General features: G+C 46.2%; 1 protein-coding gene across 3 annotated transcripts in view; it reads left to right on the top strand.

Annotated features, from left to right (window-relative positions):
* Positions 1-26,692, top strand: part of naa25 (N-alpha-acetyltransferase 25, NatB auxiliary subunit) — a 125,758-nt gene extending 99,066 nt beyond the window's left edge. For all 3 annotated transcript variants that reach the window (XM_072485702.1, XM_072485620.1, XM_072485533.1), the window contains one exon: positions 23,293-26,692. In XM_072485702.1, coding sequence (XP_072341803.1) covers positions 23,293-23,415 — 123 coding nt within the window. In that variant the 3' untranslated portion in view covers positions 23,416-26,692. The remainder of the gene's footprint in view (positions 1-23,292) is intronic.
* Positions 26,693-26,956: the final 264 nt, after the last annotated feature.

Genomic DNA, 26,956 nt, shown 5'->3' with positions numbered 1-26,956 from the left:
CTCCTCAACACCTCCCACAAATAATCCCACTCCACTCTATCAAATGCTTTCTCGGCATCCATCGCCACTACTATCTCCGTTTCCCCCTCTGGTGGGGCCATCATCATTACCCCTAACAGCCTCCGTATATTCGTGTTCAGCTGTCTCCCCTTCACAAACCCAGTTTGGTCCTCGTGGACCACCCCCGGGACACATTCCTCTATTCTCATTGCCATTACCTTGGCCAGGATCTTGGCATCTACATTTAGGAGAGAAATAGGTCTATAGGACCCGCATTGTAGCGGGTCCTTTTCCTTCTTTAAAAGAAGCGATATCGTTGCTTCAGACATAGTCGGGGGCAGTTGTCCCCTTTCCTTTGCCTCATTAAAGGTCCTCGTCAATACCGGGGCGAGCAAGTCCACATATTTTCTATAGAATTCGACTGGGAATCCATCCGGTCCCGGGGCCTTTCCCGCCTGCATGCTCCTAATTCCTTTCACCACTTCTTCTACCTCGATCTGTGCTCCCAGTCCCACCCTTTCCTGCTCTTCCACCGTGGGAAATTCCAGCCGATCCAAGAAGCCCATCATTCTCTCCCTCCCATCCGGGGGTTGAGCTTCATATAATTTTTTATAAAATGTCTTGAACACTCCATTCACTCTCCTCCGCTCCCCGCTCCATCTCTCCTTCTTCATCCCTCACTCCCCCTATTTCCTTCGCTGCTCCCCTTTTCCTCAATTGGTGTGCCAGCAACCTGCTCGCCTTCTCCCCATATTCGTACTGTACACCCTGTGCCTTCCTCCATTGTGCCTCTGCAGTGCCCGTAGTCAGCAAGTCAAATTCTACATGTAGCCTTTGCCTTTCCCTGTACAGTCCCTCCTCCGATGCTTCTGCATATTGTCTGTCCACCCTCAAAAGTTCTTGCAGCAACCGCTCCCGTTCCTTACTCTCCTGCTTCCCTTTATGTGCCCTTATTGATATCAGCTCCCCTCTAACCACCGCCTTCAACGCCTCCCAGACCACTCCCACCTGGACCTCCCCATTATCATTGAGTTCCAAGTACTTTTCAATGCACCCCCTCACCCTTAGACACAGCCCCTCATCTGCCATTAGTCCCATGTCCATTCTCCAGGGTGGGCGCCCTCCTGTTTCCTCCCCTATCTCCAAGTCTACCCAGTGTGGAGCGTGATCCGAAATGGCTATAGCCGTATACTCCGTTCCCCTCACCTTCGGGATCAACGCCCTTCCTAGCACAAAAAAGTCTATTCGCGAGTAGACTTTATGGACATAGGAGAAAAACGAGAACTCCTTACTCCTAGGTCTGCTAAATCTCCACGGGTCTACATCTCCCATCTGCTCCATAAAATCTTTAAGTACCTTGGCTGCTGCCGGCCTCCTTCCAGTCCTGGACTTCGACCTATCCAGCCCTGGTTCCAACACCGTATTAAAATCTCCCCCCATTATCAGCCTTCCCATCTCTAGGTCCGGAATGCGTCCTAGCATCCGCCTCATAAAATTGGCATCATCCCAGTTCGGGGCATATACGTTTACCAAAACCACCGTCTCCCCCTGTAGTTTGCCACTCACCATCACGTATCTGCCCCCCGTTATCCGCCACTATAGTCTTTGCCTCGAACATTACCCGCTTCCCCACTAATATAGCCACCCCCCCTGTTTTTCGCATCTAGCCCCGAATGGAACACCTGCCCCACCCATCCTTTGCGTAGCCTAACCTGGTCTATCAGTTTCAGGTGCGTTTCCTGTAACATAACCACATCTGCCTTAAGTTTCTTAAGGTGTGCGAGTACCAGTGCCCTCTTTATCGGCCCGTTCAGCCCTCTCACGTTCCACGTGATAAGCCGGGTTGGGGGGCTTCCTACCCCCCCCCCTTGTCGATTAGCCATCACCTTTTTCCAGCTCCTCACCCGGTTCCCACGCAGCTGTATCTCCCCCAGGCGGTGCCCCCCCCGCCCATCCCCTCCCATACCAGCCCCCCCCCTCTCCCCAGCAGCAGCAACCCAGTAATTCCCCCCTCCCACCCCCCCCCGCTAGATCCCCCGCTAGCGTAATTACTCCCTCCATGTTGCTCCCAGAAGTCAGCAAACTCTGGCCGACCTCGGCTTCCCCCGTGTCCTCGGCTCGCACCGTGCGACGCCCCCTCCTTCCTGCTTCTCTATTCCCGCCATGATTATCATAGCGCGGGAACCAAGCCCGCACTTCTCCCTTGGCCCCGCCCCCAATGGCCAACGCCCCATCTCCTCCACCTCCCCTCCTCCCCCATCACCACCTGTGGAAAAGAGAAAAGTTACCACATCGCAGGATTAGTACTTAAAACTCCTCTTTCCCCCCTTTTTAACCCCTCTTTGCCCCCCACATTCGCCCCACCACTTTGTTCAAACGTTCTTTTTAATAACCCGCTCATTCCAGTTTTTCTTCCACAATAAAAGTCCACGCTTCATCCGCCGTCTCAAAGTAGTGGTGCTTCCCTCAATATGTGACCCACAGTCTTGCCGGTTGCAGCATTCCAAATTTTATCTTCTTTTTATGAAGCACCGCCTTGGCCCGATTAAAGCTCGCCCTCCTTCTCGCCACCTCCGCACTCCAGTCTTGATAAACGCGGATCACCGCGTTCTCCCATTTACTGCTCCGAGTTTTCTTTGCCCATCTCAGGACCATTTCTCTATCCTTAAAACGGAGGAATCTCACCACTATGGCTCTGGGAATTTCTCCTGCTCTCGGCCCTCGCGCCATCACTCGGTATGCTCCCTCCACCTCCAACGGACCCACCAGGGCCTCCGCTCCCATTAACGAGTGCAGCATCGTGCTCACATATGCCCCGACGTCCGCTCCCTCCACACCTTCAGGAAGACCAAGAATCCTCAGGTTGTTCCTCCTTGCGTTGTTCCCCAGTGCCTCCAACCTTTCCACACATCGTTTCTGATGTGCCTCATGCGTCTCCGTCTTCACGACCAGGCCCTGTATGTCGTCCTCATTCTCGGCTGCCTTTGCCTTCACGACCCGAAGCTCCCGCTCCTGGGTCTTTTGTTCCTCCTTTAGCCCTTCGATCGCCTGTAGTATCGGGGCCAACAGCTCTTTCTTTATTTCCTTTTTGAGCTCTTCCACACAGCATTTCAAGAACTCTTGTTGTTCAGGGCCCCATGTTAAACTGCCACCTTCCGACGCCATCTTGGTTTTTGCTTGCCTTCCTTGCCGCTGTTCTAAAGGATCCACTGCAATCCGGCCACTTTCTCCTCCTTTTTTCATCCGTATCCAGGGGGGATTCCCTTCTGGTTTACCGCACAGTGTTTTTAGCCGTCAAATTTGCCGTTGGGGCTCCTATCAAGAGCCCAAAAGTCCGTTTCACCGGGAGCTGCCGAAACGTGCGACTCAGCTGGTCATCGCCGCACCCGGAAGTCCTGTCCGTGTGGAGTTTGCACATTCTCCCCGTGTCTGCGTGGGTCTCACCCCCACAACCCAAAGATGTGCAGGGGAGGTGGATTGGCCACAATACATTGCCCCTTAATTGGAAGAAAAGAATTGGAAACTCTAAATTTTTTTTTTTTTCATTGATAGTTTCCTTTCAATCTCTATTTTGGGAATTGACAAAGAAGGGAGCAATGGTAGCAGCAGAGATGGCTTCTTTTGGGAATGTTAGCTTTTGTTTCCTGCACTTTACTTCTATTTTACTGTAATTATTTTTGCTTCCTTTTTGATTTTCCACGAAAGAAGTATCTCTTTGGCAGTTTAGGTTTTCTTCCTTATTTAATCTCCTTTATTATTTTTTCATGAGATATGAACATCGCTAGTTATGTCAGTATTCATTATCCATCCCTAATTGCTCTCAAAGGTGGTGGTGAGCTGCCTTCTTGAACTGCTACAGTCCATGTGGTGTAGTTACGCCCACTGCTGTTTGGGAGGGAGTTCCAAAATTTTGACCCAGTGACAGCGAAGGAACCACAATATATTTCCAAGTGAGGATGATGTGTGATTTGGAGGGGAACTTGCATGTGATGGTGTTCCCATGCATCTGCTGCCCATGTCCTTCTTGGTGGTAATGACACTAGTTTGGAAGATGTTGGCAAAGGTGCATTGATTTAAAAAAAAAAAAAAAAAATTTAGAATACCCAATTCATTTTTTCCAATTAACGGGCAATTTAGCGTGACCAATCCACCTACCCTGCACATCTTTGGGTTGTGGGGGCGAAACCCACTCAAACACGGGGAGAATGTACAAACTCCACACGGACAGTGACCCAGAGCTGGGATCGAACCTGGGACCTTGGTGCCGTGAGGTAGCGTCAAAGGTGCATTGATGAGATGCTATTGCATTTCAGTTTGTGAACTTGCAGGAGAATCTTTTGGTAAAGAACATCACTGAAATGACAGGAGCTGATGTGCATTACTGCTCAGGAAGCTGATCCTCAGAATCTCTGAAACAAAATGTCCACCCATAATCACGCCACCTTAATCTGGTCATGTCACTTTGCTTTTCTGACCACTTCTTCACGTCCCTCACACCAACAACATCATCCTACCTCCTTCCAGTTCTACTTCTGTGTCCATCCTGAAATAGAAACTCTTCCCCAAAATCACTTAAAATGGCACTTTAAAGCTGCCAGTTACATAGTTTTCTCCTTACTGCTATAGTCCTGCAGCTGTTATATCTAATCAACCACTAATTTCCTCCACTACTGATGCTTTTGTCACTCCCATCCTGGTCATTCGCCTTGATATGGCACCTCCATCTTTGTTCCCTCAAGCCCAAGGGGTGCAGACTTGAACATATCGAGCTCCTAACTGGTTTAGTCATACACTATCAGATCTGACTGAATCACGTCAAGCATTATGGAACTTTCTATCCTCTTCCAAACCTGCTTTTTCTACTCCAGGATCACCCTGAAGAACAAAGATTATCTCTGGGTTACTTTCTCTACTATGAAGTATTTCCTTAACCCCCTCTTTCCTGATGCCTCTACCATCCTACAACTAGGAGTTCTTGGACTTTTTATCATAAGATTGAGACCATCTATATAGCTATGCTGTTGAACCTATCCCCTACCCTTTGTCCACCAGAAAAAACGCGCTCCAGCTGCCCCCTGCCCTGATATTTTGCCTTTCTCTATTTACTTTCATGCCCTCTCTGAGCTCATCTTGTCAATGAATCTACCGCCTGCTCCCTTGATTCTGATTCTGGGAAATGCCATCCATCACTCCTCCTTGATCCCCATGCCAGCAAATATTTAAATGGGTACCTCACTTCAGTACACAAATACACAGATCAGGAGCAGGAAAGGTCACTTGGCCCATTTGAGATCATAACTGATCCTATTGTAACCTCAGCTTCATATTCCTATCTACCCCTGATAACTGTTCACCCCCTTATCTATAAAGAAAATCAGTATAGCTCTGCCTTAAAAAATATTTAAAGATTCTGCTTCCACCACCATCATTTGAGGAAGAGTTCCAAAGAGACACTATCCTGAGAGAAAAGATTTCTCCTCATCTCTGTCTTAAATGGACTACCCTTTATTTTTAAACAGTGACCCCTAATTCTCGGTTGCCCCGCAAGTGGAAATATCCTTTCTACATCCACCCAGTCGAGATGTTGATTTCCAAATTTCTTTATCCGTCAGTCTGGCCTCAATAAAAGTCGAGAGGGATTTGCAAGTATAACAAAAGTTATTTTATTCAGCTTGCAAGCTACCTAGTCCACAGTGATACAGATAACATGTTGCTTTCTGCAGCCCCGGGAACTAAGTGAATGTCCCAGACAAAGAGATCAGTACTGATACATTCAAATGGCATCAAGTTTCACATACTCGACACCCATAGGTCATCCTATGTCCCTCCTGACTTGTTTGATCTATTCTGATTGGCTCACTTCCAATCCCTTTCTCCGGCCCCTATCAATTCAGCATCACTCTCATAGACACACCTCTTCCTGCTTTTTCCCATGCGGTCTAAAATCCTTTGTCTCTACTTGCCAGAATCAAAGTGGCTTATTTCTACATTACATTAACTAATATCTCTAAAGTAGCTATTTTATATCACATTCGTCAGAGACTCATCAGAATCTTTGTGTTTCAATATTATTCTAAGCTCCAGCGGGTACAAGCCTAACCTGTCTAACTTTTCCTCATTAGACAACCAATCCATTCCAGGTGTTAGTCGAGTAAACCTTCTCTGAACTGCTTCCAACACATTTACATCCTTCTTTAAATAAGGAGACCAAGACAGTGCACAGTACTCCAGATTTGATCTCACCAACACCCTGTATAACTGAAGCGTAACCATTTGTATTCAGTGCCCCTCGGAATGAGCAATAACGTTCTACTAGCTTTCCTAATGACTTACTGTACCTGCGTACTAACCTTGTCAATTCATACACAAGGACACCCAGATCCCTCTGCATTCTCTCACCATTTAGATGCACCATGTAACTTCTAGTCCTGTAACTTAGGGGTAGCCCAAAGATGGGAAACGTCACCATTGCAATGTATCTATTCTGTGTATTCTGAAATATCCCATTAAATCTCTACCACTGCATCGCTATTGACCTATTCCTTAACCGAATTTGCCAATTCATTTCAGCTAGCTCTGTTTTCATGCCCTCATAATTGCCCTTATTTAAATTTAAAATACTAGTCTTGTACCCACTCTTCTCCCTCAAACAGAATGCAAAATTAAATCGTATTATGATCACTGCTACTTTAGGATTAACTAATGACCTCATTGTGAAAGTTTTTATCTCATCACACAATGCTAGGTCTTACAGAGCCTGCTCTCTACTTGGCTCCAAGATGAGCTGTTCTGAAACAATCCCAAAAATATTCTATGAACTCCTCATCTAGATACCTGTGCCCATCCGATTTTTACAGTCAAATGTAGATTATAATCCTCTGTGATCATCACTATACCTTTCTGAGAAGCTTCCATTAATTCTCCCTTTGTACTCTGTCTTACCATGCTGATTCTGTTCGGGGGCCTGTGCACCACTCCCACAAGTGAGTCTTTGTTTTTATCATTTCCCATTTCTACTCAAACCACTTCTGCATCCTGGGTTCCTGAACTTGGGTCATCCTCTTATTGTGGTATTACCATCATTAATTAACAGAGCCACCCCTCCGGCTTTTCCGAGCTTCCGGTCTTTCCGAAATGTCATGCAGCCTTCACTATTCAGGTTCCAATCTACCATCCTGCAGCCAGGTCTCTGTGATGGCTATCAGATCACACTTAATTCTATTTCAGCTTTTGTTTTGAATGCTACGTGCATTCAAATGCAGAGGATGGGATTCTCCATCGGTGGGATCCTCCGCTTCGTCGGCAGCGCAGTCACGCTTGTGGGCTTCCCTGGGGTGGCCACAATGGGAAACCCCATTGGCCGGCTGCCGGGACGGTGGATCCCGCTGCTGGCAGGGGTGCACGGCGCCAGAAAGCGGGCGTGGCGGGACCGAGAATCCTGCCCAGAGCCTTAAGTTTCGTCCTTTTATTGTTTTGTAACCTCTGACCTTATCTGCTGATTTGCTCAGAGATTTTTATTTTCTGTCCCTTCCTGTCACCGTCTGTTTTTCATTATTAGTATGTTTCTGGCTTGCCGTGCCTCTACTCTTAGATAGACTTTGCCTGTACCTTTTGCAAAATGTATCCCAAGGAAAAAACACCGTCCTCCCCTGTGTTGCAGGAAAACACAGTTCCATCTCCAGTCCCTTTCCTCTCCGTAGTATTGATATACATTATCGCCTTTCAAATCCATGCCTCATCTTTTCCACAACTCCATGTTTGAATCTTTCCAAGTTGGGCTTCTTTTACTTCCACAGCACCAAAATAGTTTTAATTAAAGTCACAAATAACATCCTCTGTGACTGACCATAGTGCATTGTTCCACATGTCAGAAAAGGAAGAAAAACTTTGTTGTTTGGGAAGGAAGATTCATCGTGAAAAAAGACCCGAGTACCAAATGATCTATGAAATAGGCGAAAATGTATCTTCCTGCTGCATTTGCTACTGTAATATGTATGTTCCCTCAAGGTTGAATCCTGCCAGCAGTTGCTGCCCAGGATCAGACATCTAGAATAGGTAATGAAGTAATGTATCAGTGGAGCCATACCCATCGACAAACCAACACCTTAAAATCAGGAGCATAAGGAAATTGAGAAGAAAGGCAGAACAGATGTTGTCACTAATTCTCCGACAACATATTATGCCATAAGTTTTTTTCCATTACTTGGTTTTACAGGATGTTTGTAAAAGTGCAACTGTACTGATATGCAGAGAGGCTGGGTATAAATTTTAAACTTCCTGGTAAGTAAGTCACTTGGGACTTGGAACAGAATTCGATTTTGTGTCTTAGAATAATTTTATAACTGCTGGAACTGAAACATTAAATTGACAGTACAAAGAAGCACGTACTTGAATTAAATTGAATAGTTAGTTATCTCACAGTTGTTACAAATAGTGTATATTTAAATGGATAAGCCTCCGGTGTAGTGTATCAATTGGCTTCTTTATTCTGTTAGTAACAGCAATTGACATACAAAACATCCCTAAGGTACTTTGCAAGATGATAGTAAGAAGAACAGAGACATGGGAGAGAGTTTTGGGAGTGAGTCACGGTGAAATTCCAGAGGCAGGACCTGGGAGGCTCCCGAAGGTGGGATTAGAAACATTATCCAAGAAACCTTTTGAATAAACAAGCCTGGAAAGCAACAGAATTAATCAGCGAGGTCAGATTGCAAAAATTGCAAATAAACTGTCTGAATCATAGAGAGGATGTGGAGATTAAAGCATGGCTCACATTCAAACGTAACGGTCGTGGTTTTGTTCTTGTTCGCTCTGACGGAGTGACAAAGGACTGGACAGGGTCTTAAGAACAAAAGCTCCAGTCTTTAATTGTTGGATGAAGGAAATTGAATTCTCATCCATTACTTGATGTCGACAAGAGGTTTTCACAGTACAGAATTCAGGTAGTTGTGAAAAGGAATGGCTAAAAGATGGCCGGGAATCATTAGCATTTACTGGAAGCTGACCCCCACGAATGACGATGCCACCTCAAGAGCATTGTCTAAGCCGAGGAAAAGCCGGGAGGCCAAGAGTATACGCTTGGAATTGTGGGGATCCAGGGGGTTCTGGAGGGGGAGTTGCGAGGAACAGTATCTAAGGTGGTGAAAGTCCGGGTCAAGCCAAGCTGGGGGCTAGCACTATTTGGAGTAGTGGACGAGCCGGGAGTGCAGGAGGCGAAAGAGGCCGGCATTCTGGCCTTTGCGTCCCTAGTAGCCCGGCGAAGGAGGGGAAGGGAGGGGGGGGGGGGGGGGGAAGGGAGGAGGGGAGGCGGGAGAGGGGGGTTTCTCTGGGGGGGTGGGGAGGTGGGGGGGGTTTCTCTGGGGGGGGGAGGGAGGGGGGGGTTTCTCTGGGGGGGGGGGAGGGAGGGGGGGGTTTCTCTGGGGGGGGGAGGGGGTGTGGTTCTTCTCGGGGGAGGGGGGGTTTCTCTGGGGGGGGAGGGGGGTTTCTCTGGGGGGGGGATTTCTCTGGGGGGAGGAGGGGGGTTCTCTGGGGGGGAGGGGGGCTTTCTCTGGGGGGGGTGGGGGGCTTCTCGTCTGGGGGGGGTGGGGGGGGGGTTTCTCTGGAGGGGAGGGGGAGGGTTGGGGAGGGGGGGGAGTGCATTTGAGCAAGAAAACACATGAAACGATTCCGGAAACTGACATGTACGGGAAGAATCCAATGTACAAAGTTCTGTATCTTATTGACTTTGCCATGTTTATGTCTTGCCACGCAAGTTCTTTTTCTTTTCTTTGTTACGGGGAGGTGCGATTTTGTTTGTAAGGTGGAAAATATTTTATTGAAAAATTCTTAATAAAAACCTATTTTAAAACAAAAAGGGATTGTGGGGATCCAGAAGGTAGTAATGGAGGAGCTTCAGCCCTTGCAATTGTCACAACAGGTTTGATGTTCCTGCATCTTGTGTAGATGAAAAGCAGGACTGCAGGATGAATAAGAAAACTATCCCCAGTACTGTGACGCAGGGACCATTCAAATGGGGAGAGTAAAAAGTAACGTAGTTTGTAGTAGGAGGAGCAGTATCATTAGAGAAATAGATGCTGTTCTCTGCAACCAAGAGCACAAGTCTCGATCCCGGTGCAAGATAAAGTACATCTTGAGTTGGAGAGGAACTTGGAATGGGAGGACAACGATTCAGTTGTGATGGTCTACTTGAGTGCTAATCACATAGGAAGGAAAAGGTTCTGCTGAGGAAATATAAGCCGCGTAGGGGCTAAATTAAAGGGCAGAACCGGCCAGGTAACATCTCTGTCTTAAGCCACAAGCAAATTGGCATAGGGAGAGAGCTGAATGTGTGGCTCAAAGATTGTGTGGAGAAATGGGGTTTTGATTCATGGATACTGGCACTAGTACTGGGGGGAAAGAAAAATCTATACCAATGTGACAACCTTTAGCTGACCCATGACCAGTGGACAGGCAAATCGTACCAATTGAGGATGTAGAGAGGGCTTGGGGAAGGGTTCACGTGAGGGGAGATTTCAGAAGTTTTAAAGAGCAAGGGCAAGGCATTCGTACCAGGAAGAGATGTATATCATTATTTCATGATAATGTTGCAAATATCTGATTCCATAATTCTAGGACTTTATCTTTTGATTAGTCGGAGGAGGCTAGAGTTTGCTGTATCTTTATATTCAGAGTAAATTAGAGGGATCATGTGATCTGTGCTGGAGTGTAACATGACTGTTAAAGTTGGGTTGTAAATAGTAAGCATCAAAGGGAAGACTCGAATCGTGTTACTCATTTACATTTGAGAACAATCACAGCTGTTATGCCCACAATCAAAAGGCGTTGAGTCTCCTGAAAGCTATAGAGATGTTACCCGACATCAGGATTGTAAGTAGCCGTGTTGGAAATTGTCCTTTGTTTTTGTGGCTGTAATGGTCAGAGATAGCTAATTAGCATTTCTACTTGGAGATGGGGTACTGCTTGTTGTCATGGAGAAAGGGGATACAAGAAAACGATTTTTGGGAAAAATTTTAGAAACTAGCAAAGAGTGGCTAAAAAAAAGAAATTGGAGTACGACGGAAAACTAGCAAGAAACATAAAAACAGACAGTAAAAGCTTCTACAAGTATATCAAAATGGCACAAGCGAGTGCTGGTCCCTTAGATGGTGAGACTGGGGAAATTAATCATGTGGGAAACAAGGAAATGGCTAAAATTTTGAACAAGTATTTTGTATCTGTTTTCACGCTTGAAACACAGAAAAGGAAGGGGAGGGATGGTAACCATGGAGGAGGAACTTAGGGACAATTGTGAGCACTCAAGGAACAAGTACTAGAAAACTAATAGAACAAATAGCTGACAGGTCCCGTGGACTGATGGCCTGCATCCTACAGTCTTCGAGGAATAGATGCATTGGTTGGAATCTTCCAAAATTCCCTAGATTCTGGAATGTTCCCAGCAGTCGGAAAACTACAGACGTAACACTGTTCAAGAACGGAGGGAGAGACAAAGCAGGAAATTGTAGGTGAGTTAGTCTTAATATTTGTCAATCGGAAGATGTCAGAATCTATTATTAAGGAGGTAGCAACAGGGATATTTCGAAAATCATAATACAATCAATCGGACAGATTATGAAAGGGAAATCGTATTTTGACAGAAAAGATCTTTTGTGGTTGTAACAAGTAGGGTCGGAAAAAGAGGAACCAGTGGATCTGGTGTATTTGGATTTCCTGAAGGTATTCGATAAGGTGCCACATAGAAGGTTACTGCACAAGGTAAGAGCTCATGGTGTTGGGAGTGATCATCGATAAAGGATTGACTAACAGGAGGCAGAGAGTTGGGATAAATGTGTTCTTTTCAGGTTGGCAAAGCACAACTAGGTGGGGCGCCACAGGGATCTGTGCTGGGTCCTCCACTATTTACCATCTTTGCTCATGACTTGGATGAAGAGACAGACTATTGTAGGTCAAATTTTGCTGGTGATGCAAAGATATGTAGGAAAGCAATTTGTGAGGATAAAAAGTATGCAATGGGGTACGGATACGTTAAGTAAGTGGGAAGAAAAATTTATTGATGGAGCATAATGTGGGCAAATGTGAGGTTAGTGTCACAAGTATGCTTGCATTAACACTGCAATGAAGTTGCCTTGAAAATCCACTAGTCGCCACCCTATGGCGCCTGTTTGGGTACACTGAGAGGAGAATTCAGAATGACCAATTCACCTAACAAGCACGTCTTTCAGGACTTGTGCGGAGAAACCCGGAGCACCCGGAGGAAACTCACCGCAGACCATGGGGAGAACGTGCAGACCTCCGCACAGATAGTGACCCAAGCTGGGAATCGAACCCAGGTTGCTGGCGCTGTGAAGCAACGGTGCTAACCACTGTGCTACCGTGCCGCCAGGAACTACAGTTCTCGGCAACCCTTAGGACTTTCACGCATGTACTGACCTGGAAATGGCCGCACGTGAGCAGTTGGTCTTTCATGCTTCAGGTCAGGAGCTGGCCTGCACAGGGGCACATAAGAAAAGTGAAACACTGTGAAACTGGAGATTATCTGTCCTGAATAGGAGTACCATTTTGTGGTGTGTCAGACCATAGTTTGCCGGTTGATTCACCTGTCCAGCCTACTTGCTGCATATTAGAGTATGAGATATATGGTAAATTGTTTTAGCTCTCCAAATTTGTATGTGTCTGTAACGAGGTAGCTGGGTTGAAGAAAAAGTGAATATTTTAATCATTTTCCTAGGTTTGCATTGAGATCTTTGCAACCCTTTTGTCAGGTGTAATATAGCTATTTTTTTCCCCGTTTAATAAAATGTTTTATTTTTTCTGTTTTAAAGGTCTCCTCCGACTCCAATAAATTTGTTCAGTAACTTACCTCGGTCAAAAAATAAATTAAAAATTAGGATCTATTGAGCTAGGCTTCACTCTGGGATCTGACTTGTTCAGCATTAACGTTAGCTGGCATTGTAACAAAAGATATTGCATAAGAGCGGCACGGTGGCGCAGTAGTTGGCACTGCTGTCTCAAGGTGCTGAGGACCCAGGTTCGATCCTGGCCCTGGAATCTGCAGCGTGCTTTCATGTTCTTTTCTCCATTGTATAGCTTTCTTGTTTCTAGCAGAGCTGAGAGCTGTTCCATCTCCAACTTTCTGTTTCCGACTGCCTGGATCCAATTAAATACTAAAGCTCAAATGGTTTTCTCCTAAAAGTGGCCCCTGGTTGCTAAACAACATCTTATTCTTTCTCCAATCTCTTATTTACCGTAACGTCGTAAGCTCTCAGCATAGATGCACAGTTTGAACCGGAACCAAAATCTCCCTACGTGTGAACACCTTTGTCAAACATGAATCGAACTAGAGTTTTACCCTCTCTGACACAAAACACCTCCTTAAATCTATACCTTATTTCTATTATTTAGCATTACAAATGTAGATCACAAACTACCTTTTTTCCTGACACCATAGATGCTCAGTTTGAGCAGGTGATATAGAAATTGAGGGGAAAGCGAGGTAATGCATTGAAATGAGACTGAAATTCTCTCTTCTGGTAGAAGAGTAAGCGAGACATTTGTGTATTTGAAAGATTCACAATAATGTGTTTTTGTGGAATAATGTGAAAGATAATGTGTTTCTGTATAGAATTCCACAAGTGTTTTCACTTTCAGTAATATGGGTAATTATCTCCTAAATCAGAACTAATTCTGAGATTTACATTGAGACAAGTTTGCCTGGAAAGCAACTGAGATTTTATGTACAACTGCAGAGCTGTTAAAATCCCTTGTACTTGCTGCCTAAGGGATTGTCAGTTCTCTGGCGCACAGCTAGTGACTGTTCTCTTGTAGATAAGCAGGGTCATCCTGAATCAAGGTGGTTCAAGAGCTACACCTGTCTGTGTGACACCTTCTTATTCTTGAGTCAGGTAAATCTGTACTTGTCCCGTATTGGTGGTTGATCAGCCAGGCTTGATTATTTTATTTTTTTAAATATTTTATTGAAAATTTTTGGTCAACCATCACAGTACATTGTGTATCCTTTACACAATAATATAACCGTATAAATAACAATGACCTGTTTTATAAACAAAAAATAAATAATATATAACAAAAACTAAAACTAAATGGCAACTGCCTTGTCTCAGATAAACACTCTCCAAAAATATGATTTAACAGTCCAATATACAATTATTTATAGCAACGACCTATACATATTATACATATATATTAACAACCCTGAGAGTCCTTCTGGTCCCCCCCCCCCCCCCGGGCTGCTGCTGCTGCCTTCTTCTTTTCCATTCCCTCTGTCTTTCTGTGAGGTATTCGACGAACGGTTGCCACCGCCTGGTGAACCCTTGAGCCGATCCCCTTGGGACGAACTTAATCCGTTCCAGCTTTATAAACCCTGCCATGTCATTTATCCAGGTCTCCACGCCCGGGGGCTTGGCTTCCTTCCACATCAACAGTATCCTGCGCCGGGCTACTAGGGACGCAAAGGCCAAAACATCGGCCTCTCTCGCCTCCTGTACTCCCGGCTCTTGTGCAACCCCAAATATAGCCAACCCCCAGCTTGGTTCGACCTTGACCCCCACTACTTTCGAAAGCACCTTTGTCACCCCCACCCAGAACCCCTGTAGTGCCGGACATGACCAGAACATGTGGGTGTGATTCGCTGGACTTCTCGAGCATCTCGCACACCTATCCTCTACCCCAAAAAATTTACTGAGCCGTGCTCCAGTCATATGCGCCCTGTGTAACACCTTAAATTGAATCAGGCTTAGCTTGGCATACGAGGACGATGAGTTTACCCTACTTAGGGCATCCGCCCACAGCCCCTCCTCAATCTCCTCCCCCAGCTCTTCTTCCCATTTCCCTTTCAGCTCATCTACCATAATCTCCCCCTCGTCCCTCATTTCCCTATATATATCTGACACCTTACCGTCCCCCACCCATGTCTTTGAGATCACTCTGTCCTGCACCTCATTCGTCGGGAGCTGCGGGAATTCCCTCACCTGTTGCCTCGCAAAAGCCCTCAGTTGCATATACCGGAATGCATTCCCTTGGGGCAACCCATATTTCTCGGTCAGCGCTCCCAGACTTGCGAACTTCCCATCCACAAACAGATCTTTCAGTTGCGTTACTCCTGCTCTTTGCCATATTCCAAATCCCCCATCCATTCTCCCCGGGGCAAACCTATGGTTATTTCTTATCGGGGACCCCACCAAGGCTCCCGTCTTTCCCCTATGCAGTCTCAACTGTCCCCAAATTTTCAAAGTCGCTACCACCACCGGGATTGTGGTGTATTTCTTCGGTGAGAACGGCAATGGGGCCGTTACCATAGCTTGTAGGCTAGTCCCCCTACAGGACGCCCTCTCCAATCTCTTCCACGCCGCTCCCTCCTCTTCTCCCATCCACTTACTCACCATTGAGATATTGGCGGCCCAGTCGTACTCACTCAGGCTCGGTAGTGCCAGCCCCCCCCTATCCCTACTACGCTGCAAAAATCCCTTCCTCACTCTCGGGGTCTTCCCGGCCCACACAAAACTCATGATACTCTTCTCAATCCTTTTGAAAAAAGCCTTCGTGATCACCACCGGGAGGCACTGAAACACAAAAAGGAATCTCGGGAGGACCACCATTTTAACCGCTTGTACCCTCCCTGCCAGTGACAGGGATACCATGTCCCATCTCTTGAAGTCCTCCTCCATTTGTTCCACCAATCGCGTTAAATTTAACCTATGCAATGTACCCCAATTCTTGGCTATCTGGATCCCCAAATAACGAAAGTCCCTTGTTACCTTCCTCAGTGGAAAGTCCTCTATTTCTCTGCTCTGCTCCCCTGGATGCACCACCAACAACTCACTTTTCCCCATGTTCAGTTTATATCCTGAGAATTCTCCAAACTCCCGAAGTGTCCGCATTATCTCTGGCATCCCCTCTGCCGGGTCCGCTACATATAACAACAAATCATCCGCATACAGAGATACCCGGTGTTCTTCTCCTCCTCTAAGTACTCCCCTCCACTTCTTGGAACCCCTCAATGCTATTGCCAGGGGCTCAATCGCCAGTGCAAACAATAATGGGGACAGAGGGCATCCCTGCCTTGTCCCTCTATGGAGCCAAAAGTATGCAGATCCCCGTCCATTCGTGACCACACTCGCCACTGGGGCCCTATACAACAGCTGCACCCATCCAACATATTCATCTCCAAAACCAAATCTCCTCAGCACCTCCCACAGATAATCCCACTCCACTCTATCAAATGCTTTCTCGGCATCCATCGCCACCACTATTTCCGCTTCCCCCTCTGGTGGGGGCATCATCATTACCACTAGCAGCCTCCGTATATTCGTGTTCAGCTGTCTCCCCTTCACAAACCCAGTTTGGTCCTCATGGACCACCCTCGGGACACAATCCTCTATCCTCATTGCCATTACCTTGGCCAGAATCTTAGCGTCTACATTTAGGAGGGAAATAGGTCTATAGGACCTGCATTGCAGCGGGTCCTTTTCCTTCTTTAGGAGAAGCGATATCGTTGCCTCAGACATAGTCGGGGGCAGCTGTCCCCTTTCCTTTGCCTCATTAAAGGTCCTCATCAGTAGCGGGGCGAGCAAGTCCACATATTTCCTGTAAAATTCAACTGGGAATCCATCCGGTCCCGGAGCCTTCCCCGCCTGCATGCTCCTAATTCCTTTCACTACTTCCTCTATTTCAATCTGTGCTCCCAGTTCCACCCTTTCCTGCTCCTCCACCTTGGGAAATTCCAGCCGGTCCAGAAAGCCCATCATTCTCTCCCTCCCATCCGGGGGTTGAGCTTCGTATAATTTTTTATAAAATGCCTTGAACACTCCATTCACTCTCTCCGCTCCCCGCTCCACCTCTCCTTCCTCATCCCTCACTCCCCCTATTTCCCTCGCTGCTCCCCTTTTCCTCAATTGGTGTGCCAGCAACCTGCTCGCCTTCTCCCCATATTCGTACTGTACACCCTGTGCCTTCCTCCACTGTGCCTCTGCAGTACCCGTTGTCAGCAGGTCAAATTCTACGTGTAGCCTTTGCCTTTCCCTGTACAGTCCCTCCTCCGGTGCCTCCGCATATTGCCTGTCCACCCTCAGAAGTTCTTGCAGCAATCGTTCCCGTTCCCTACTCTCCTGCTTTCCTTCATGTGCCCTTATTGATATCAGCTCCCCTCTAACCACTGCCTTCAGCGCTTCCCAGACCACTCCCACCTGGACCTCCCCATTATCATTGAGTTCCAAGTACTTTTCAATGCACCCCCTCACCCTTAGACGCACCCCCTCACCCTTCAACACACCCCCTCATCTGCCATTAGTCCCATGTCCATTCTCCAGGGTGGGCGCCCTTCTGTTTCCTCCCCTATCTCCAAGTCCACCCAATGTGGAGCGTGATCCGAAATGGCTATAGCCGTATACTCCGTTCCCCTCACCTTCGGGATCAACGCCCTTCCCAAAACAAAAAAGTCTATTCGCGAATAGACTTTGTGGACATAGGAGAAAAACGAAAGCTCCTTACTCCTAGGTCTGCTAAATCTCCACGGGTCTACTCCTCCCATCTGCTCCATAAAATCTTTAAGCACCTTGGCTGCTGCCGGCCTCCTTCCAGTCCTGGACCTCGACCTGTCCAGCCCTGGTTCCAACACCGTATTGAAATCTCCCCCCATTACCAACTTTCCCACCTCTAGGTCCGGGATGCGTCCTAGCATACGCCTCATAAAATTGGCATCATCCCAGTTCGGGGCATATACGTTTACCAAAACCACCGTCTCCCCCTGTAGTTTGCCACTCACCATCACGTATCTGCCCCCGCTATCTGCCACTATAGTCTTTGCCTCAAACATTACCCGCTTCCCCACTAATATAGCCACCCCCCCTGTATTTTGCATCTAGCCCCGAATGGAACACCTGCCCCACCCAACCTTTGCGTAGTCTCACCTGGTCTATCAGTTTCAAGTGCGTTTCCTGTAACATAACCACGTCTGCCTTAAGTTTCTTAAGGTGTGCGAGTACCCGTGCCCTCTTTATCGGCCCGTTCAGCCCTCTCATGTTCCACGTGATCAGCCGGGTTGAGGGGCTTTTTACCCCCCCCCCCCCCTTGTCGATTAGCCATCCTCTTTTTCCAGCTCCTTACCCGGTTCCCACGCAGCTGTGTCCCCCCCCCCAGGCGGTGCCCCCCCGCCCATCCCACCCATACCAGCTCCCCCCTCTCCCCAGCAGCAGCAGCCCAATAGTTCCCCCCTCTCACCCCCCCCCCACCCCCCCCCCCCCTCCCCCGCTAGATCCCACACTAGCGTAGTTACACCCCCCATGTTGCTCCCAGAAGTCAGCAAACTCTGGCCGACCTCGGCTTCCCCCCGTGACCTCGGCTCGCACCGTGCGACGCCCCCTCCTTCCTGCTTCCCTATTCCCGCCATGATTATCATAGCGCGGGAACCGAGCCCGCGCTTCCCCCTTGGCCCCGCCCCCAATGGTCAACGCCCCATCTCCTCCACCTCCTTTCCTCCCCCCCACCACCTCCTGTGGAAGAGAGAAAAGTTACCACATCGCAGGATTAATAACATAAAACTCCTCTTTCCCCCCTTTTTACCCCCTCTTCGCCCCCCATACTCGCCCCACCACTTTGTTTCAAACGTTCTTTTTTTTTTTTTTTAAACCCGCTCATTCCAATTTTTCTTCCAGAATAAAAGTCCACGCCTCATCCGCCGTCTCAAAGTAGTGGTGCCTCCCTTGATATGTGACCCACAGTCTTGCCGTTGCAGCATTCCGAATTTTATCTTCTTTTTGTGAAGCACCGCCTTGGCCCGATTAAAGCTCGCCCTCCTTCTCGCCACCTCCGCACTCCAGTCTTGGTATACACGGATCACCGCATTCTCCCACTTACTGCTCCGAGTTTTCTTTGCCCATCTAAGGACCATCTCTTTGTCCTTAAAACGGAGGAATCTCACCACTATGGCTCTAGGAATTTCTCCTGCTCTCGGTCCTCGCGCCATCACTCGGTATGCTCCCTCCACCTCCAGCGGACCCGCCGGGGCCTCCGCTCCCATTAACGAGTGCAGCACCGTGCTCACCTATGCCCCGACGTCCGCTCCCTCCGCACCTTCAGGAAGACCAAGAATCCTTAGGTTGTTCCTCCTCGCGTTGTTCTCCAGCGCCTCCAGCCTTTCCACACATCGTTTATGGTGTGCCTCGTGCATCTCCGTCTTCACCACCAGGCCCTGTGTGTCGTCCTCATTCTCGGCAAACTTTGCCTTCACGACCCGAAGCTCTCGCTCCTGGGTCTTTTGCTCCTCCTTTAGCCCTTCGATCGCCTGTAATATCGGGGCCAACAGCTCCTTCTTCATTTCCTTTTTGAGTTCTTCCACGCAGCGTTTCAAAAACTTGTGTTGTTCAGGGCCCCATATTAAACTGCCACCTTCCGACGCCATCTTGGTTTTTGCTTGCCTTCCTTGCCGCTGCTCTAAAGGATCCACCGCAATCCGGCCACCTTCCTCCTTTTTTCATCCGTATCCAGGGGGGATTCCCTTCTGGTTCACCGCACAGTACTTTTAGCCGTTAAAATTGCCGTTGGGGCTCTTATTAAGAGCCCAAAGTCCGTTCCACCAGGAGCTGCCGAAACGTGCGACTCAGCTGGTCATCGCCGCACCCGGAAACCAGCCAGGCTTGATTATTGATGGATCTGAAGGGGTAATCATGTTCACTGGGGGACTGGAATTCCAAGTTTGCTGCAGCTGACCCTGCAAACCATTCCCTCAAATAGTAGGTAAGTTCCAACTGGTTAGCATCAGGAAGATTATACGTTGATGAGCTGCATTGTTTTGGGCAGGTTTTTAGGTGTTTGATATTGAAGGTCCCCCGGCCTTGACTGTTGTCAGGCTATGACCGAACTCCAAGAAGTTTGTATACTTGTCCCTAGAGGGAGTATGCATTCCATATCTGGCAAATAAAGCCTGCTTTGTGTATTTTTCAGCAGATTGATTTGGAAACGGGCAGCACGGTGGTGCTCCCTTCCTGGCCCTGCTTTCTGGGTCAGTCACTGCTGCATCATGGCACCGAGGACCCGCGTTCCATCCTGGCTCCGGGTCGCTGTCCATGTAGAGTTTGTATATTTTCCCCCATGTTTGCGTGGGTCTCATCCCCACAACTCAAAAGGATGTGCAAGCTAGGTGAATTGGCCATGCTAAATTGCCCCTTAATTGGGGGAAAAAAAGAATTGGGTACTCTTAAATTTATCTTTAAAAAAAGATTGGTTTGGAGACTTAAGCAGGTGATGAGTGTCAATCAACCAAATAATCAAAACAAAATGAGAAAGCATAGCTGGACTGTTGTAAATGTTGTTTATTCAAATTTGGTTGTGTCTGGAAAAAACATTTTTTTACAGTGCCAGGATAGTTCCCACCAGCAGGAATTGTGGTGAGAGTGGTTTAAGTTGAAAGGTTCTGGGGCAACCAGCCAGTCCTGCCCAAGTTAACCTTTTTAACATTTGCCTCCCCCCAGAACTTTGAAAGAGAACAAAATGACTGGGTGTGTGTATAAAATGTCCAAGAAAGAGCAAATTACAATAAGTCCTCCCTTTTAAGTTGCTCTGTTTAACATTTTTTGTTATTTAGGGCCTGTTCTTCTGATTTGTCTTTGCTTTTGCGTAATTTGAAGTCTGGCCCTGCTCCCTTCCTGGCCCTGCTTTCTGGGTCAGTCACTGTCATATTTTGATACTAGAGCAGCCGCTGGTATCAGAGGCCAAGGCTGCAGGGAGAGCGCAAGGCCCGAGATCTTGGAGCGGGGAGCCTGACCCAGAGGTTTGTTGGGCAGCTTTCACCATTCCCATGGTGGCTCAAACAGTAAGTTGCCAACCAGGTGGCGAAGTGAGAGTAACCGTCGCCCCAGCTTAATCCGCGGCCACCACACCAGCAGACTGTCATGAAGGTGTCCAGGCTCCAGAGTGAGAGAGACTGACAGTGGGAAAGGAAAGCAAGCAAAACATTGAGCTGAGTTTCAGGAATGCTGTGCAGGCTAGGTGAATTGGCCGTGCTAAATTGTCCCTTAATTGGGGGTACTCTTAAATTTATCTTATCAACACAAGTCACAAGTGTTCGACTTGGGGCTTGTTTCCATAGAAGAGAATCCATACAGTGCAGAAGGAGGCCATTCAGCCCATTGAGGTTCACTGACCTTCCAAAAGAGCACCCAACCTAGGCCCACTCCCCTGCCCTATCCCCATAACCCAGTTAACCTGCACATCTTTGGACATTGTGGGACAAATTAACATGGTCAATTACCTAACCTACACATCTTTGGACAGTGGGAGGAAACTGGAGGGTAATTTAATGTCTCATTTGAATTGATATGGTATTCTGATATAGACCGTGAATGATTTTACTTTGCAAGTCATTCCAGCTAGGAATGTTATGTGCTTGCGACAACATCCTGCTTCAGGAGGCACCTGGTACAGTTTGAAGTGTTGCATAGGGCTCATATGATGTGGGCTTGTATGAGCAGGTTCTTTGCAGATGTAGAGGATAAGTGCGATAGATGTGGAGGAGGGGGCAGCAAATCATGTCCATATCATAGAATAGAATCATAGAATCCCTTCATTACACAAAGAGGCCATTTGGCCTTTGAAAGACACCCTGCGTAGGCCATATACCCCACCCTGGAACCTCACCCTAAGGGGCAATTTAGCATATCCAATCCACCTAACCTGCATATCTTTGGACTGTGGGAGGAGACAGGAGCACCCTGAGGAAACCCACACAGACGGGAAGAAAGTGCAAACTCCACACAGACAGGCACCCAAGATGGAAATTGAACCCGGGTCCCTGGCACTGTAGCGCAGCAGCACTAACCACTTCGCCGCCATGCAGCTCCTAAATATGTTTTGGTCATGTCCTATATTAGTGGGTTTTTGGACCCCAATTTTTGAAGTTCTGTCTGAGATCATGGGGGATGTTGCTGTGCCCATTGGTGACGATTTTCAGAGCTTCAAAACTGCCGGAGCTACTGGAGGGGAGGGAAGCCGATGTTGTGGCTTTCGTTACTCTGATTGCCCGGTGGTGAATTCAATTGGGGTGAAGGTTGGTGGAGCCACCGATGTTGTCAGCGTGCTTGGGGGTCGTGGTGGAGTTTCTTAATTTGGAAAAAAATAAGTTAGTGGGTCAGAGGAGGGAGGGGTTCTTCGTAAGATGGAGGATGTTCTCCCTATTCAAGGATTTGTTTGTATTCAAGGATTTGTTTGTTGTCGGGGGGACGTTAAGGGGAGAAGGGGGGAAAATGACAAACTGTTTGGACTGTGTTAACATTTTTCAAAGTTTGTGATTTGTGTACTTTGGTTTGGAATAAAAATTAAAATGTTTTTAAAAAAGGAATGCAATGTGCTACACATGTACAGTAGTATTTCAACTTGTATATTGGTTTCACCTGAAAGATTACTGTACCTTGGCTAAAGTCATTGAAGTGTTTCCAAAATATGCTGAAGCAACGTGTGGGCTCATCTGCAAATTTTTCATTTTTTTAAGAAAGCTGCCAATGTTGGACTGCATTATAGCTATTAAAATTACTTCCCTCAGTGTTGGTTCTCCCCTTTAAAGTCAGAGGGATAAGTGAATATTGTTTTGTGCACAACAAAGGAATTGCACCTTGCATGTGACGTATGATTCCTTCAACAGTGCAGCATTTTCTCAGTACTACTGTAAAATGATTATATGCTCAAGTCCTGGAATGAGGACTTTAAACAACCCACTTGATTAAGGTAAGTGCTGCCACTGAATCAGCTGGAATTCAATTAGCTTTCTCGTTGAGAGTGGCACAGGATAGCTGGTAAGGAAACATATGAAAATGAAAATCGCTTATTGTCACAAGTAGGCTTCAAATGAAGTTACTGTGAAAAGCCCCTAGTCGCCACATTCCGGTGCCTGTTCGGGGACGCTGTTACGGGAATTGAACCGTGCTGCTGGCCTGCCTTAGTCTGCTTTCAAAGCCAGTGATTTAGCCCTGTGCTAAACCAGCCCCGGATACATCTCTAGTGCGTTAGGGGTTTGATGGCAAAGATCACTGTTATTCACATAATGGTGTTATAATGGACCAGGAGTATCTAACATTGACACTTGGTGCCGAAAAGCCTCCCACTCCCAAACAGTGGTACCCCTCACCACGAGCACAGGTGTAAAATAGACGTTTTCCATTTGTGCTATAGTGTTTACATAGATGTATGCAGTTTCCAGCGTGCTTTGGAGTCACTCGTGTTACTAAACAGTGGATTATTCTTCATAGCTGCAGGAATTAAAAATAAAATTATTTTTGTTGCTGGTTTCAGGATGAGCAGAAATTCCCCCAGACGGTGCGAGGTAAAGTACAAAGCAGCTACCAGCGTTCCCTTCAGGAGATCGGAGAGCTACTGAGAAAAAGACTGGACACGGTTAAAAGCCTGAAAATTTAACCGAGTCAGAGGGGGAAAGAGACCAGTGGAGAACTGCTCGGCAATGCCGTAATACCCCCATTACTACTATATGTTCCTAGGACCCCATCAGATACATCAACTGATGCCAAACATTTACCAGAGAGCATGAAGGACTTTGCAACAAAAGAGTTTGAGTAAAAGGTTTTTAGAACAAAAAAGGTTAATAAATTATGTACATAAATCCAGAGTCAGAGGCCTTCTCTCAGACATGATGGCAATATTTTTAGAATCCATTGGGTGTTTCTCTTGTGTAGTCAAGTGCATGATGCACCCAGCACCATTGCTACTAGATGCTGAAAAGTCAAATGAAAGGTTAAACTGTGTTCAATAGCAAATATAGTACCTGTGTAGGTGCTGAGATTTTGACGGCAGCTTATACAACACATATGGGTGTACAGACTGTATATGATAAGTACCACATGTTCCATCATAATTTATTCAACATTTCAATGTGTTTTTTTTTAATTTGTATAAAATTTGTGTTGTATAAGCAAAACTCTCTTTCAGGAACTGTAAAAGAGTATATTTTCATTTGTGGATCTGGCTTCTCAAATCCATTCCCATATTTCGCAATTCTCTTTTTGACCCTGTTTTTATCAGGTTAATTTGGGAGAGGTATTGTTTTGCTTATAAGGTGCTTTCCTGTCAAATGGTGTTCTTTGAACAGTGTATGAGCTGCTTATCCACATCTCATTACTGATGGTCTCATTTCCAAGCTCATTGCAGCATACACCTGTGAGCGGGCTGGGGATGAAAGTCTCCAGACAGTCTAATCTTAACCAGGAGACATAAATGTTGTCTCCCTCATTTCTCAGTGTGTTTACTGCCTCTTTGTCAAACAAAGTATTAGCATCTAACGGAGAAGAGTATCCTTTCCGTTTGTCTTCACAGCTGCTGAAGACATAACTGAGGGAAAGGGAAACCTAATGTATTAAAACAGTTGTCTTTCAGAGAGTATACTTTGACAAGAGAGCCTGGGTTTCAAGAGGTGTACTCAAATACTAAACAACAGATCCCTTAGTATGAGTATCTTGTTGACGCCACACACTCTGTAGAAGGCTCTCTGCAATGTTGCAGCAACATTAATTTGTCAAACAAAAGTTCCATCAATTTAATCCAGAACCAGATGTACTCAAAGCTGTATTGCCTGCTTTCCCAACGGTTTAGCAATATGTCACTGAATCATACAAACCAAAATGGCCTACTGTTTACTTATTGATCTGTGCTAAATTTGTTTATCTCATTTGAGTGGCATTGAAGTTACCCGTAGTATTTCAAGCTAGGAAGGAGAAAATGTTAGCCTATTCTTCATCTGAAGCTGCTGGTCCTACACAGAAAATGTATGTAATGTTGAGTGAGACTGACGGTGAACATGCTTTGATGGCTCTAAATAATAAATGCCTGCCAATAATCACCGATCTGGGCTTGCATGGAGCATACCCTATTGTCAAGTTGCTGAAGTGCTTCTGGTCCGCATAGATCATTTCCGAGCATCAGCTGGCACTTTTAGAAAGGGGAACTAGGAAGAGAAGGGAGTTGGGGGAGGATTTGGTGTGTTCCAGAAGATTTGTAGATCAACGAGGGCCAGGTGTGTCAGCATTACGTAAACTTTGTATTTATATAAAAACTTTTTTTTTTAAAGCATGGGCATTTTATGGCAACATAGAGATTAGAGAAAGTGGAGTTCTTCTTAACAGGGAAGGACAAAAGGGGTAATTTGATCGAGGTGTTAAGAATCATGAAGGGTTTTGATAGAGTAATTGAGGAAAAGCTTTCCAGGGGCAAAATGGTCAAAACCAGAGGGCACCAGTTAAGGTAATGGTGAAAAGAATCAGAGGTAACATTCAGGAGGAACGTGCGGAGTAACATTTACACAGGTAATTTTGATGATCTGGAATGTGCTCTCTGAAAGGGTGGTGGAAGCAGATTCAATGATAACTGTCAAAAGGGAACTGGAGGAATACTTGAACTGGAAAATGCTGCAGGGCTTTAGGGAAAGCAAGGGAATGGAACAAATTGGCTAGCTCGTTCAAAGATCTGGCAATGTTTGAGAGGCCTAATGGACTCCACCTAATTCTTAGACATGAGCTAAATAGCTGCCTCCCATACTGACGAGCATACTAGGTTGGCACACAGTTGTTTCCCCTTTAAGACCCGAGTGTAAATTCAGTGCAGACTACACTCACTTTTTCACTTTGCGAGGGTCCTTTACAAGAAGAGTTTGGATTTCGTGTCAACTAAATTCATGCTTAGTATGGAGTCACTGCACAGAATTTATGGAATGTCTCTCAGGCCGAAGTGGCATGAAATGGAAATGTCTGCTTTATTGTGGATTCACATATTAAGTTGGGGCTAAGAACAATCGTTGAAAATCTCTGGGAAGCTTTACTGCCCAATCGACATGTGTTATATATGACCTGGACATGTTTGAAACGTACATACAGTGTACATAGGTGGCAGAAATGTGAACTTTTAAATCAGCTTGACCAAACAAATACAAATTAAGTATAGTGCTGATAGGGGTGTCATCAGTAGTTAGCACTGGGACTGTGGCACTGTGGGCTTTGGTTCGAATCCCGGCCCTGGGTCACTGTCCCTGTGGAGTTTGCACATTCTCCCTATGTCTGCGTGGGTTTCACCCCCACAACACAAAAAAAGATGTGCAGGTTAGGTGGATTGACCACACTAAATTGCCCCTTGATTGGAAAAAAAATAAAATAATTGGGTACTCTAAATTTATTTTTAAAAAGTACAGTGCTGATAAAGTTGTATGAATACAATAAGCAACTGGGTTTTAGTTTTCTTTAAATCCAGGTATTGGGTCAAAGAAGTAAAACTTGTCAACCATTGCATTAATAAATTATATAGTTCCTCACAGCACCACGTATTTTTGCATGGTATTGGAAGTAATATTGGATTTTATGATACAACGTTAACTGGTTATGATGGAAGTGACATGCCGCTTAATTGCTTATATGATGTGAAACTTGAGCCACTGTATAATGCATGAGACAAGCTGTTTGTTCTGTTGAGCTTGATTGCACAAGCGGGGGGTCACTATTGGCTATAGTTTTTGTTTATATTATTGGAACAACTGGGAGAGACGGAATGTTTGTGACCATAAATGTTGCTAAGGAGTTTGAAGTACTTCAGGTCATTTTCTCACTCATGTTAACTTTTTCCCTGGCCTAGGAAGTGTTTGTATTATAAGGTCTGTTAACTGCTTTTAAAATCTAAAATACAAAATTTCAAATCATCTGGAATTTCATTTTAAAATTATGAATTGGATCTATGAAAACAAAATTGCTTGTAACTTTGTGAACATTCATTTTTTTTTTTTTTTACAGGTAAAATATTCAAGTTGGCTCATCATTGTTTTCAACCCGAGTTTGTATTTTCTCTCTTCCCTGTTTTAGCTCTCCCTGGTCCACCTGCACTCAGTTTTACTTTTTGATCAACTCGAATCCAGGGAATTTACCCTTTGCTCCGAACCTTCCCTTGAGAATAAGTGCCTGCTTCT

Source organism: Scyliorhinus torazame, chromosome 1 (genome assembly GCF_047496885.1).
Source record: "Scyliorhinus torazame isolate Kashiwa2021f chromosome 1, sScyTor2.1, whole genome shotgun sequence".
Taxonomy (NCBI): Eukaryota; Metazoa; Chordata; class Chondrichthyes; order Carcharhiniformes; family Scyliorhinidae; genus Scyliorhinus; species Scyliorhinus torazame.
This window is presented reverse-complemented; position numbering and strand designations above follow the sequence as displayed.